This window comes from Notothenia coriiceps, unplaced genomic scaffold (genome assembly GCF_000735185.1).
Source record: "Notothenia coriiceps isolate Sejong01 unplaced genomic scaffold, NC01 NC01_scaffold00027417, whole genome shotgun sequence".
Classification (NCBI taxonomy): domain Eukaryota; kingdom Metazoa; phylum Chordata; class Actinopteri; order Perciformes; family Nototheniidae; genus Notothenia; species Notothenia coriiceps.
The window spans coordinates 1-16,071 of record NW_011360118.1 but is presented as its reverse complement, the minus strand read 5'-3'; the positions used below and the strand labels follow the sequence as shown (position 1 = coordinate 16,071).

Sequence of the window (16,071 nt, the reverse complement as noted above, 5' to 3'; positions counted from 1 at the left end):
TAAACTTATTTTGTATTATTGGCACCTTCGCCAAGCTTGTCTCAAACCAAAAGTCTGGTCCTTTTAACTACATTTAACATTGTTTACCCCACTTTGAAGTGAAAAAGTGAAATCAACCTGAGGTGTTATGATATGAACGTCTGTCATAAATCAATTAACATTTTTCTTTAGCAAAGCCTGATCAATAATATATTTTTGATAAAGGTGCATAAGAATACATTAACTTGATAAAGGGTTTAATGGCATTTTACTCAACTTTTGACAACATAACGGACAATTGTATTTCTAGCCAAATCCAACGTCATAGATTAACTTTGACTACGAGTCAGTAAACTTTATTTATTTTCTCATGCAGTGTAATAATGCAGCTGGAATATGAGTTTTCTGTTCCACTTTGTTCGTAAAGTTTGAGAAGGACTTTTCGACAAATCACCCAGCGGTGTAAAAACGGACAGAAAAGAAGATGTTCACCACTAGGGCAAAACACATGTTGCAAGAGTCCAAGAGTGTGTAGAAAATCTCATTGTGCACTTGTATTCATTTTGTTTTGGTGTTATCTCAAAGGTTTTCAGAGGAAAAATAAATACACCTCTGGCCCCTTTTCAATGTGTCTTTGCCCAGGTGTGCTAAAGTGACAGCACATGTAAACTTAAAGTGCAAAAAACTCCCAACAAAAAACTGATGAAGTTGCTTTTCAGGCTTTAGTTTTTTTCCTGACCGCACCCTCTCCTCTCGTCTATTACAAAGTGGTAATTCAGCCACTCTCTCAAGGCTAGTGCCAATCTGAAATCCAAAGAGAGATACTGCTTTTATGGTCAACTTACTCTAAAAAATATAAAAAATAGTAATAATCGTACCGCTATTAAAAGACTGGTAACATCAACAAAGTTATACTTTTTACTACGAAAAAATGTGTTAAAATTCATTGTTTTCCCTCCTCTCGAGTCTCAGTCAGTCAGAAAGTTTCGAGAAACACCACCAGGAACACCGCCCCTCCTACGGCCAGGCATAATCTGAGAATATTGATCAACTGCGGGAATGCACAAACCCCCCCAGGCCAATAAATGATGGATACATCTGATATAGTTGTAGCTGAGGTCAAAGGTCAGTCATTGTTTTGCGAACCCTGGACTTTAGTTGAATGATCCAAGAAGGGATCTTGTGTCTTTTACTCCAACAAAGGCAGACAGGGTTTTCCTCTCCGTCTTTGCAGTTCGCTTTGAGAAACTCCCAAAATGAGCCCAGGAATCTCCACAGGGAACAGGAAATAACATTAAAAGGTAGTAAATATTCCTCTTTGTTCTTTTAAGCAACTCCTCCTAGCTCCTAGCTTCCCTTTTTGCCGCCTTCCTCAGCGTTTCTCAGCAATGGTACATTCAGTAAACAAAGGACGAACCCAAAACTAGGATTTTTTAGCTTTTTGCTTCGCGCTATGGCACGGTGTCCTGCTGTCTGTCCAACGACGGTAATTGTTCGCTTGGTTCGCTGTCCAGGGTGTCAATGGCAATAGTTTCTGTCTTGGCGGCGAGTGGGTGAAATATCTCCGATGTGGCTCGCGTCACACTGTCGTAGGATGGCGGGGAGGAGGTTGCGGAAATAGTCTCAGAGCACTCCATTGCTAATAAACTCGAGCCATAGTTTTCCCTCATCATGGCGGCAATCAACCCTTCTTTCTCAGGTGCGTCGTCCACCAACACCCCCTCGCTTCCTTCTTCTGCTTCACCCCCCGCGTGCCGAGGTGTCGTGATCTGGCGGTACAAGTAAGAGGCGGCCTTCAGCTGCCGCCGAATCAGGTGCCTCCGATAGCACCTTTGGATCACGGCGGCCGACACGTCTTCCTGTTTTCGCCTCAAAGTCGTTGTTATCGGCTCGTAGGAGATCTTGGATGGGTTTGCCATCATGAACTTCTCCTCCATCTGCTGCTTTAGGGCGTCCATCTCGCCTGACTCGCCCAGGACGCGCTTTGTGAATGCAAAGAGGATGTCCAGGCAGTGGATCTTATCCCCGCTGACCATGGGAAGGTCCATAGAGATTAGTTTGATCTTATTAGGCTTGCTGATGCGCAGAGGCTCTGACAGCGTGTCTGCAAAATCGGACAACTTGGCGTATTCGATGAACTGCGTGGCCTCGGTGTCGAACTTCTCCCAAACTTCGTAGAACATCTCAAAGTCGTCCTCGCTCAGCGGCTCCGTGCTCTCCTCCGTGGCCACGCTGAAGTTCTCCAGGATGATGGCGATGTACATGTTCACCACGATGAGGAAGGAGATGATGATGTAGGTGACGAAAAAGGTGATGCCCACCGATGGGTTGCCGCAGTTACCCTTCACGGTGGTGCCCGTGTGGGGGATGCTGGCGTTGCACTCCTCGGGCGAGTTGTTGAGGATGGGGCTCAGGAGGCTGTCCCACCCTGCGGAGGTGGTGATCTGGAACAAACAGATCATGCTGTTCCCAAATGTCTCGAAGTTGAACATGTCATCGATGCCTGACTGGCGCTTCACGTAGGCAAAGTTCGCCATGCCAAAAATGGCGTAGATGAACATAACAAGGAAGAGGAGGAGCCCGATGTTGAAGAGCGCGGGGAGGGACATCATGAGGGCGAACAATAACGTCCGGATGCCCTTAGCGCCTCGGATGAGCCGCAGAACACGTCCGATACGGGCCAACCGGATCACTCGGAACAGCGTTGGTGACACAAAGTACTTCTCAATGATGTCCGCGAGAACGATACCTGAAAAACAGAAAAAGGAATAAATAACTACATTTTATGTTTGGCATTCAGTTGGATGAATGAGACTTGGATTATACTGCATGAGTTGTGTAAGCGTGTGTAAACAGATGTTTGCATAAAGTTTTGCCTTCAATTCATCAAGACATTTTGTGATTCTTCAATAATGCAATAAAAGTTTTCTTCAAGAATTGAAGGTATCATGGAGAGTGTGATTAATATACAAATGATCTTTTAGGAGTAAAGTAGTCCTTAAATATGACTTTTAAAGGGTCTCTTGCAGGATGTGTATCTGCAGAGACGCGCAGGAGGAACTAAATGGGCTGAAATCGATTGGCTGAGGACTATTAGTTGATCTTCTTTTATTTGAAGACATTTCTGTGAGTTACATCATCTAAAAGCTCTCCGTTCAGATGTTTCCGTCTTTATGATTACAGCGTGAGTGATTGGATGTGGAGAAGTGAGCTGTGTCTGCGCACTAACAGCGAGTCAAACACCGTAATTCATCCGTCTCCTCCCTGTTACCCCGGAGTGATAAAACAGACCCCCCCATGCCTCCTTCTTTCCCCCGTCTCCCCTGCTGAGTTATGGGTGATGAGCGGGGGGGAGTCGAGAGGGAATCACCATCGTGCCGTACATCAGCCCCCCCCTCCTGACACCTCCCTCCCTCCCTCACACACACACTCTGGTTTAACAGGTCAATCACGTTTGATTTGTCCACAGGGAGCGCCCTCTGGCAGGTCTGATTGCTGCTGTTACCTTCACCTCCCTCGGGCCACACACACACACACACACACACACACACACACACACACACACACACACACACACACACACACACACACACACACACACACACACACACACACAGGCCTGTCACAACACTGATAGCTAAATGACCTGCTTAGGTAGGTGTGTGTATCATGTGTGTTTGAAGTGTGTGTGTGTTATGAGCACACAGGACCTTGGTGCAGGGAAACATCAAGGCCAGCGGATGGACACTTAGCTGCCAGATGATTCTGAGGCAGACTCACACACATGCACACACACACGCGCACACACAGGTGCGTTGTGCTCTATATATACAGTGGTGGAGGAAGTATTCAGATATTTTACTGTGAAATAAAAATAATAATATAATTACTAATTATTATTACTGTATAAGTGTACTGCAGTACAATTTTCTAAGCATAAATAGAGGGTCTATAGACAGAGGGTGACGTACACCGTATAAACTGTAAACCCCTCAAATGGGACATTTGTGATATTGGGGATACATTATTAACTTTAATTTGATCGATTAATACACATTTCTTAGGCTGTTTTACTATTATTTATGATATCATTTGTTATTTTACTATTTTACTATTATTTATGATATCATTTTGTTTTTTTACTATTATTACACTTATAATTGAATATTCTGTAGAATGTGTTTTCCAACCAGTTGTTCTGTTTTAGTCAGTGTACAAATGAAGGAAACAATAACTGTATTAACCATAATGTATTTGCTATGTTTCAAAGACATGAAAATATTTTGCCTTCATTATTGAATTTAAATATATAAAAATAAATACTTATTTCTTTATATGTCTCTGGTTGTTGATATGTATATATTTTCTGGTTATTTTAATTTGTACTTAATTTTATTATGCACTTTTGTGCAATGCATTGTCAACATGCTGCTGTAACAAAACAATTTCCCAGCTTGGATACAATAAAGTAATTCTAATCTAATGTTATGTAGAAAATATTTTCCCGTGCTAATAATACTCAATTTCCAGAGATTGTTGCCCCTGGATACTCAGTTTTTCCTCACCGACGATGGAGAGGATGACGACCACGAAGTCGAAGATGTTCCAGCCGACGGTGAAGAAGTAGCAGCGCAGCGCCACAATCTTGACGAAGCACTCGAAGGTGAAGACGATGATGAAGGCCAGGTTGATTTTGTTCAGGATGTATTCCATTTGCGGGGACTGCTCGTCCGTCTCCACCATCATGGTGATCATGTTGAAGAGGATCAGCACCATGATGATGATGTCGAAGGCCTGCTTCCCCGCCAGGTCGAAGAAGAAGCCCTGCACAGAGTTCTGCACAGAAAAACAGATTGTTTAGCTTTTTTTTTTAAATATATTTTTCTTATGCATCATTGGCTGAGATAAGCCTTTATTCTTAACTTCCTCTGATTAGGACGTGTCTTTCAAATAAAGACAGTAAACTGTGTGTGGGTACCGTAGGTCTGGGGATGGGTTTCTGTGGTTTTTTGGAGCCGAGTTTCTTCATGGCGTTATAATATTTCTTCTGCTCCTCCGTCATGAAGATGTCCTGTCCTCCTAAGTGAGGAGACAAACAGCAAAAACTGTTATTTTACAGAAACTATTTGCCTCAAAACATTGTCTTATCATCCCATGACGAATGAAAACCGATCTTAAATGACTAAAATGGTAAATCAAGAAACGTGCGCAAGTAAAGCCCTTTGTATTTCTACGATTATCAAGCCTGTGTGCTTGGGGGCTCTTCAAAATATAAGGCACTCTAAAAAGTGGCCTAAATTAGTGGCCATAGTTACTTCGAGAAAAACAAGTCTTTTGCGTGCATATGAAAAGTCTTAGCTATTACTTTTAACCTTGTGAAAAATGGGAGCAAAAACAAAAGTGATACGTTTATATTTTTGTGCACAGATGTATTTATATGTGGTCCATTGGTCTAGTCACAATAGTTCAGTCCGTTCTAAAATGTGATCAATATTTAAAAGAAATATGTATTTCATGTTCATATAAAAAGCATCAGTCCTTCGGTGAGAAAACATGTCTTTGTGTATTATTTATTATGCTTTTTTACGAGTATTATTTCAGTTTTCCGTCTGTGGTACTCATCTTTCGTTTCTGCTGGTTGAAGTTGTCAATGATGACTCCAATGAAGAGGTTGAGGGTGAAGAAGGAGCCGAAGATGATGAATATGACGAAGTAAAGGTACATGTACAGATTGATCTCTTTGATGGGCTGCTCCTCCACCTGACAGGGAATAACAGCATTTAATAAAAGGAATACAAACCCTTCTAAACATCATGTTAACCTTTAATAGTCATTTTTTTATGTATATATTTTTTCCATGTTTTTATTCCACTTAAAAATATACTTTATTGACTGTTTTGTAATTTTCTGAAATTATAGTCTTTTAATTATTATGAGTTTTTATTTACAGATAATTTTATATTAAAAACAGGCAAAAATTATCACATAACAGACACACGCAGTACGATGACATGAGAATACAACCTCACAATTGTACAAACAAATTCAAATGAAGAATCTTGGACTTACAGCTCGTGAATCCACCGCTGCATACATGATATCCATCCAGCCTTTGAAGGTTGCCTTGAGAACAAACACACAAAAAGAAAGAAATATAAATAGTGCCAGCAGTGGTGATTTGTCATTCAAAAAAGATAATACATATGAATTAGACACATTACAATTATACTGTTAATTGTGCATCTATCATATAAAGGTTTTTTATGGGAAAGAAGGATGAAAATAAAGGTCTCCACATTATTTTGTCCGTATAGTGTATGTTCAGTTCAGCCCTTTTGTATAATATTCCTGCAGTAACTTGCTACTGCAGGATTTTCTGCCTCTGTGTGTAAAATGTGAGTTTCTCTGCTCCTCCGTCACCAAGACGACGTGCTGCACACTTCCTGCACTTAAAGTGAGAAAGTGAATAAAAGCCATTCCCTCCTTTTAGCAGGAAATTAGCCGCTATGGAAACGGGGACGTTGTTTTTATCAATGAAGGATCAACACGCCCTTAAATGGACTTCCTTCCTCAGAGACACTTTATTCTGAGGGAGCGCGCGCTGTCCATCAATCACACCTGAAACCAGCCCATCGCCACGGTTACCACCTGTTGTTATTATGTTCAGTGGGATGTGAGAGAAAGGCTGTACGCTGTAAAAGATGACCAGCTCTTTTATTTTTTACGGACCTGGAGACTGTTTCAGGTAAATACTGACATATACTTCAGGACAGCTTTAAGATACTTGTACTCTCCTTAAGTATTTTCATGTTTTGCTACTTTATATTTCTACTCCACAGGATTTATTTCTGAAATTGCTTTTAAGTGAAATGTTGAATGCAGGACCTACACATAGACAACATGTTGCAGTGCACTACGAATATGTCTATGAATATCACCATATCAATGTGTAAGGGATTAAACAAAAAAAAGAATATTTAGTTTAAAACTTCATAATCACTGTAAGCAATGTTTCCTTCTGCACAATAATCAAAAGTTATGTAAGTGTTTTTTTGTTGAATTTATGCTTTCATTTAAAAAAGAAAAAAAGGTGAAAAGAAAACACCTTCATTCTTTTGAAGGATGTATACGCAACGGTTTAACCCATAGGTCTATGTATAGGTGTCTGTTTAAATGGTGCTTTGGCACTACTGTGTGTCATAATGGTCCTGTCAATAAAACTATTTGAATTTGAATTTCAGTCAAAAGTTGACTTTCAGTTGACAGCACTAATTGGATATTTCAGAGTCACCGATGTCTATAAATCCTGCATTTCTTTTCCTGTTTTCTCTTTATATTTATTTTTTGCAGCGTGGAGTTATTTCCAGATGCTGATGGAGGGGTTGCTCCCGCCAACAGTTGCCGAGCGACCAGCCAAACACGATGAGAGCGACATGTTGCCTTGGCAACTCTCAGGTTTATTTCTCCTTGATATCCTCATTTTTTAATTACATTTTCGTTGACATCAGCACTTTATTTATTGCAACATCACCAATGTCAAAAATATATATTTAAAATGATTTTCTTATACATTTACTTTTTTATTACTTCTGTCTTTAAATGTTAATAAATCCAAAAATAAATCCAGAAAAATTTTCTATTCTTCCTTATTCTTCCCAATGTTTTTATTTTTTAAATAAAATGATTAATTTGATTAGGTAATATCGTAAATCATTTGAATTTCAAGATAATACAGTAAAAATGTTACAGAACGGGCAGAACATTTCTTTTTTTAAACACAGCTATACAAACAAAAGAAAAACTCACGAAACTAAGAGATGGGGATGATTTATCGGTTTTCTTTTTCTTTAACAAATATTTGACACTTATTAATTTCTACATTCCCTTTTTACTTTTGTCCCTTTGTCCCTTGTTCAGATGTAAATGTTCTGACTTGTTCTCCCTAACTCCCCACATCTTATACTCTTTTCTCTTCACCATTGTTTATTTCTTTCCATTTGCAGTTAAAATAATGTTCCTCCATGTGTTCTTTCCTCCCTCCATCTCTCTGTTTCCCTCCCACTTGGCTGCAGTCGCTCTAAAAATAAAACCCTCTCAGACGCTGATTGATTGGAGGCTCTCAGGACGCCAAGGTGGGCGACAGAGAGAGGGGGAGAAAAGGAAGGAAAGGAAGCAAAGATGGAAAGAGGAGAAGTTGCATTGCCTTCTTTTAGTGGCTTTGTCCATGCTCTGCTTGATAACAGATGATGATGTGAGTCAAAGCAAGAAATGGACGAGGAGGGGAAGCGGGAAAAAAATGCTATAGGTTGGAAATACAGAAAGAAACTGAGAATCACAAAGGAAAATAAATTCAAGCAAAGCAATACGTCAGAGTATACATTTAAAGAGGATCAATAACGAAGGATCAAACATAAAAAAGTTAAGTGAACATCCATAAGTAGTACCAAATATTAAGTCAAAGTCCTGCATTCTCTTCTGCATGATACAAACAAAATCATATTTATTTATTTATTATTTATTACATTTGAAAGGTATTCCTTGGATTTAAAAAAAAGAGTAATTAATCATAATTGCTTTTTTCTATTATTATTATTATTAATAACTTTTTGCATATTGTATTTTTTTATATATATATAATGTGTTTATTTATTCATTGTGGCTATATCTCACAATATATTTTCAGTGAATGTATTTATATGTACATGCAAGTGTCTTTCAAACTGTATTGTATTTCATTTTACATGACTTCCCAACAAAAATACCGTAGGAAGAGAAAACTAATGGGTATGCTCTCTTTTATAAATACATGTTCAATTTAGAAACATAAAGTGGAATAAAAAATGTAACAAAGAAGGATGAGAGAAGCCAGAGGAAGTAACTGAAATCTAACACGACAAATGGAGACAAAGAGAAAGAGAGGGAGACAGACGTGGAAAAGTCAGAGCGATAAGAACAGGTGTGGGAGGGAAATTAAGATGAAGACAGCAAATGGATGGAAGGAAAGAAAAGAGGGTGAGGAGGGGAGGGTGGAGAAAAGTCAATCCTCCCACGGATACACTCAGATTTCATTTGAACTCGAGTTGTTGAGCAGGGTTTTCTCTGCTCTTTATTTCAAACAGACGCTTTTTAAATAATTCTGGACGACCGACTTATCTTCATCTGCAGCCAGTACTAACATTTTAAACTTAAAGTGGACCTATCATGCTATATTTGAATAATATATACCTATATAATGCATATTTATACTTTTTATTTTTCAAAATACCAAACAGATCATGCATTTTAGCCATTCCTCATTTCGCTCTATTTAACACTGTCTTTGCATCATGGGCTGATTCAGTGAGAACAGCACCATCTACAGGCCTGGCATATGTACTACAGCGTCTCCAGCGCTTTCGAACGGCAATGTCCGTGGCTGTCTCCTCCTGATTGGTGAAATTGGCCCAATAGCCTTAGCGCCACTTCTGTGACGTCACAGAAGTGTTCAAATCTGGATCAGTCTGTATCAGATCCATTGCAGCCCCTTTTTAAGAGATTTGGGTATGGAGGAAAATAGAGAGGGTTGTGTTTTCTGACACTTGGTGAGTTCCCTGGAACAGCGGGACACATATTCATGTATAAAAGACGTACAAAAGTGCATTTTGCATGATAGGTCACCTTTAAGTATAAGAAGTATAGTGTAGCAATACTAAGGCATGCCTTTATAAGTGTTATGTAAGTACATAATGGTTATTTTGCATTATTATTGTTATTTTTATTATTTTTATTATTGCTATAATTATTTCTTTTTTTGGGGAATACCAGAATATCAAATAATAGGTTGACCTCATTTTAATTACTTGTATAGTAATGGCTAACTTTATTGTATTCACTAATTATTTTTATTTTATATTAATGATCTCAATCTGAAAAATAACTAGTGCAGTCAAAACTACAATATTGACCTTTGAGATGTAGTCGAGTAGAAGTACAGTAATAGAAGATTGAAGACACAGGAAATGGAAATACTCTGGTAAAGTACAAGTGCTTCAGAACAGTACATGAGGTGTGTTCAAGAGAACAGTGTGTTCAGCAGTGTTCATGTATGTGTTTCAGTCTCAGCCCACGCTGCAAATTAAGCCCTGCAGATGATTAGAGTGCCTGAACGCAACTTAAAATGCAGCGAATGAAAATGAGTTTTCTATTTTCTCTGATTATATTATGTATTATTAGATATTTAGTCTAATTAAAATAACTCGATTTTGCAACAAAATCAAAATGAACAAATCTGGAGATACACGGTTTTTACTTTACAAGTACAATATCTAACTTTTACATATTGTTTAGTATAAAGTTAAAAGTAAAGTGGAAATACTCAACTCTCACCATTATGTTGTCATATATGCCCGCGGATAAGTAAAAACTTGCTTTGGAAAAATGAGGAAAAAGTCATATTAAATATAAATATGAAAATAATATTTACTTTTTTTCCCCAACACAGAAGAAAAATAGAAATCTTAAAATAAATAAAATGGTTGGACTGATTAAAAGCGAACGTTCTTACCAAAATCTTGCTGTTCTTTTGTTTCTTCATGGTTTACTGTTGTTAGGCGCTTTTTATAAAAGCTTCAGCGACATGATAAAGAGCTATAAATCACATTTCCTCACCACTTGCAGCAGCGCCAGGTACCCCGCCCCCACGTTGTCGAAGTTGACCTTGACCTTGGTCCAGTAGTAGAGCGAGGTGTCGTTGAGCGCCTCGCACTCGGACTTGTTGTTGATGAAGGCCGACTCGTAGATGTGACCCGTGCGGTTGACGCAGCGTCCGAACTTGCCGGCGAACAGGTTGACGCCCATGATGCTGAAGATGAGCCAGAAGATGAGGCAGACGAGCAGCACGTTCATGATGGAGGGGATCGCCCCGATCAGAGCGTTCACCACCACCTGCGGGCCAAAAACACCGTCACACACACAAGACACTGTCTCACACACACACTGACTATTTGAGATGATTGCACATAAAACACATCAAATTGTAAAGTGCAGCTGAAACAATATGTCCAATATGTAGCAAAACATTTTAAAGAAGTGATGTAGTAGGGCGGAGTCAGGTTGGAGAGTAATGTGTTTTCTGATTTATGTCTTTGAGGTTGACTTTATACAAGCTTTAAAGTTGGAATGTCAGATTTTAAATTGTAACTAAAGCTTGGGAGCATACCTTATTGTTCTAGCATTATTCAGACATAAAAACATTTATTTGAAATGTAGATATTTTTCTTTCTTCCTCGACTCTATTTGTTATGTATTTATTAATGTATTGTTTTATTTAATAATACAATATTATCTCTAAATGAAACAAAATTATGCAAGGAATACTGCATAAAGCTGTTCCAATGCAACATTTATATATTGAGGGACTCGATCTCTTCCCTTGCTCGGTCAAATCTGAACAAACTTTCTTTTTAATATTATTGTATTTTTGGGGAGAAATAATCTTCCTCTTCTTCTGTCTGCTCAGAGTGAGAGCTGAGTCAGCTAATGTCGTTACTAAACACCACAAAATAAAGTCGACTGGCCACCCCAGACCTCCTTACTGTGCCCACAATGCACTGCTTCTACCCAGAATCCCCTGCTGAGTGAGCAGTACAGCATTTTGCAAAATGACACCAAAGCTAATCGTATTAACCGAACAAAGAGGAGAGGACACGATCATGGGAGAGTGGAAGCTCAGACTTATTTCCCAGCATGCAACACAGAGTCAGCGTCCTGCACACCTTTCACATTTCACCTCTTAGCTTCAACTTATACTTTTTACTGGTGCAGTTCAAACTAACCGTCATTTTGTAATCAAATGATATTTTAAAACTTTGAATCCAAGTGTAAACTATAAAGGAACATAGGTTATTTGTTTTTATCAGAGGTGCAGTAAATACTCTGGGCTTGCAACATTATATACATGACACACAAAATAAAATATAAAAAGTTAAGAAATATACAAATATTCACAAATAGTATCATGTCAATGTATCAACAGTACATTTCCTGCAGGACACTGACTCTGAGATATAGTAATACTGATTGATGAGACAGAAACAAACAGAGAAGATTGCCTTCTTTGAGGCATTCAAATATGAAATACTGGTTATTCTGAAAGAGAGGAAGCTGCAGAAGAAGCTCGGAAACACTGACAGGAAGAAACGAGATGAGCCAATCAGAGAGAAGGAAACAATGACACTACGGATGAGATGATAGAGGATAAAACTCACACCTGGGTATCAGAAAATGAATGTGAAACCATTTTTCATTTAAATAATCTTTGCAGCCTGTCCATTGAATAATGAATAATAATGTACACATTTTTTAAGAAATGTGTTATAATGCGGAAGTTTGGACAAATCTTTCACCATTTCACAGATGAAACAGTCGTTTTAGATGAATCCATAATGAAAGAAGCTCCACCTTAACCACATACACTACATAATGTATGAGATATCGCATAATGATCTAATAATCTTATATTTTTATACTTTATATACTCAAACAACATTTTACCTAACATTTTGCAGGATATGTATGATATTTATACTTTCCTTGCATTAATGGACGCCCAGGTGTGTTAGTTTTATTAATACTGACTCTTACCCTCATGCCTTCAAATCTGGAGAGGGCTCTGAGGGGCCGCAGCGCGCGCAGCGTCCGCAGGGACTTGATGGCGGCAAAATCTGAGTAACCCAAAGTGTTGGCCACCATACTGACCAACGACACCTGCAGAAGAGAGATAGGGGGAATAAAGGTAGAGCGGATAGACACATAAAGACAGAGGGAAAAACAGGAGGAGGAGAAGACAGAAGCAGGACGGTTAACTTCTCCTCTAATAAAGACAGAGAGGAAGTCAGAGCTGTGGATTTGAGGAGAAAACGTGTGTTAGATTTAATATCAGCCAACTCCTGCGGGAAAGGGAATAAATAGAGTTAGTCTCCTTTTTAATAACAAATTGAGGTATGACCTGTGAAAAAAAGGGGGAAATTGAAGCTGTGTAGACAAAGAAATTGGACAAATGTGTTAATATTCCTCTTTGACGTCCAAATAAACCGAATTTATTCAAACTTTGTAAAAGAAAGGGATGATTACTTTGTTTTTCGGTGAGAAATTACACAAATTAAAAAGTATTTAGAACCACTGACATTTTAACCCTGTTTTGGATGTAAGGACAACCTGTTTTTCTTTGCAAAATAAGTGTTATTCATGCAGCATTATGTGATTGCATGAATGGAGTTGTGATTAAGGTGTTTTTCAGGAAATGTTTCAACATGATTGCATCAACTTTCTAAATATGTTAAATGTAAAGCTTTGAGTTGGAGAAACATTTCAACCCAGTCACCAGAAGACATTTTATTTTATTTAGGTGCTATTGAGGAAATGTTTCAAAATGATTGCACTAGAACCAAATCAAAACTAAGTTACAATTGTAAATATGAGACTGCAACAAAGCCCCAAAAACCTACATAAAATGAATCTGAAAATAGGTTTATTCTCCAGCAGCAGGTAAACTGGAAGTTTAGGTCAAAGTTGAGTCTCCAGCCTGCTCAGCCCGACCACTTGAGAGCTTGATTTTTCCGCCCGGGCAGCAGGAGGCGGGTGGAGCTTACCCTGATACCAGCGAGGCGGGACGCGGCCCGGAGAGGACGCAGGGCCCTGAGGGTCCTCAGCACCCGCATGGTGGAGAGGTGGTCCAAAGACAGAAACTGAGCCAGCAGACCCAACACTGAGATCTACAGTAACACATTTAAACAGTACCCACCACCAAAGCACAGAACATTTCATTTGTGTTTTAGCGTCCTGGACTTCCTTAAATATGACTATAAATTCTGTAAGACCTCCCTCACTCCACACAGACAGTGTTGAGTTTCAATGACACTGAGCAAGAAAACTGATTAGACATGATTGGAATGGATGAAAAACTGTTTTTGAGTGGGGAGTATGACATTTTGTTGATTGAAATTTATGCTGCGGAAATGTTGAATTTATCAAGATAATGAAAGAAAATGCAAATTATAACAGGAGCAGATTAGAAAAAACTAAAGCTTGTAATCAAACATATAATAAGATGTATAATTCTTCTAATTCTATCCTGTCATTTTTTTTAGTCTTCTCTTAAATAGTGTTTTCAAAAATTTCATTTTTTGGATATTATTTCTGAATACTTAAAGTTGTTTCAATACTAATGTCCTAATCCTGACTGCTTATCACCTTTATACATATTATTAACTTCCATTGGATTTGGTCATTTGTTATAAATACATTTATTTATTTGATAGGGATAATATGCTAATAAACATCAGTATAACATATAAGATATAAAAAGCTATCTGTATCGGTAATATGGTATTTTTCAAGGTAATGTATAAAAGAATAAATTCCTGTATTTAAAAAAAACTAGTCCAAACCTCATACAACAAAACATTATAAAAATCATCCAATTTTGAGTTTTTTGTTGTGAAGAATTTACAATTGTTCATTTAGTTTGAAATGTAGTGGCTTGGAAACTGTTGAATGCAGCTTTGAGTGAAATATATGCGTCTTTCAGTCTCTATTAAGATCACTCTGCTCTGTTTTTTGTCTCAGATATTCATATTTAAACCTCCGTGACTCAACTCATCTCTCTCTTCAGGCCACTGCAGTCAAATAAAAACGCCACAACATTTCTGAGGACGGCCAGGCGGAAAACAGACAGAAACCCAGAGAAAGACACAAAGCTTTCATACGCATGGTGTGTTTCTAAAGTGTGTGTGTGTGTCGCTCTACCAACACATAATCCGGCACAGAAAAGTGAAAGAGAGAGTGTGTCTGTGTGTGAGTCCAGATATACTTATCGCTGTGTGTGTGTATGTATGCGGAGGTTAAAAAGCCACGGTTGATTTTCTGCCCTGAAGCTGTTTCTCTCTTTCTTTGTCTGTCTATGTCTCTCGTTCATTTTATTTATAGAGATGCTTTATTTCAGTGAAGCAAGATTCAAGGCTTCAGGAAAAACGACTGTAACACACACTGCCCAAGTCAACACACTTGTCTCTTTGGGATTTTAACCTTTGCAGACCATTTACATGCACACAAACCCATATAACATACTACAGTAAAGGGAAAACCCCCAAAAGCATAACAGGGCAATTTAATCAAATGAATTACTGAAACTCAGGTAAACTGCAGTGAAGTAAAGTAAATGACCGTATATTAAAGTAGAATTGTTATTAAGTTTGCCATTACTTTCTTCACCATCCCTGTTGAATCATCACATTTTATTTTTCAAAGGACAGATCATTTAATGCATTGATAACTAGAAGATGGACTCACGTCTACGATGAGGAAGTCCAGCCAGCACCAGTAGTTGGTGAAGTATTTCTTGAAGCCGTAAGCGAGCCACTTGAGGAGCATCTCCAGAATAAAGATGTAGGTGAAGATCTTATCAGAGTACTCCAGCACCACCTTCACCACCTTCCTCTGCTCGATGTAGATGTCCTCAAAGGCCTAAACACAGCAGGGGTGTTACTTTTACATTTGGAATGCCGTCAAAGAGTCATTTCTTGCAAGGACGATTGTTAGATGAGGGAAATGACAGAAAGTATCAAGTGTCAACAATAATAAGAGCATGCATAACCCTTACAGTGAGTATAAAGTAAACTGAAGTAGTATAAAGAATACTAAAGTACTTTCTATAGGTAGTTTAAAATAAAGTACAGTGGTATATAGTAGACTTCAGTAGTACGGTATTAAGTTTATGATTAAATATGTCTGCATGTGTGTCTGTCTCTTTCGCTCTGTCTTGTGAGTTGTGTGTGTCTCTGTGTGCGTGTGTGTGTGTGTGTTTTTTCTTCACCAGGGCTCCGGAGCTCAGCAGGATCATGAAGATGATGAAGGATTCGAACCAGCTGTGCTCTACGATCTGAAAACACGTCTTCCTCAGCCTCCACCAGTTTTGCCCCGAGCCCCCACTTGTATCCACGTCACAGCACCTGAACCTGGACGTACAGACTGCACACACAGGCACACACACACACACACACACACACACACACACACACACACACACACACACACACACACACACACACACACACA

General features: G+C 38.7%; 1 protein-coding gene across 1 annotated transcript; it reads right to left on the bottom strand.

The window, feature by feature from the left end:
- Positions 1 to 947: 947 nt before the first annotated feature.
- LOC104957579 (sodium channel protein type 5 subunit alpha-like) lies at positions 948 to 15,971 on the bottom strand (the record flags this gene model as incomplete). The annotated part of the gene is made up of 9 exons (XM_010785223.1): positions 948 to 2,728; positions 4,545 to 4,815; positions 4,958 to 5,058; positions 5,598 to 5,739; positions 6,049 to 6,102; positions 10,627 to 10,902; positions 12,601 to 12,723; positions 15,307 to 15,480; positions 15,830 to 15,971. Coding segments are annotated over 9 exons (2,581 nt in total), but the record flags the coding sequence as incomplete, so codon positions are not given.
- Positions 15,972 to 16,071: the final 100 nt, after the last annotated feature.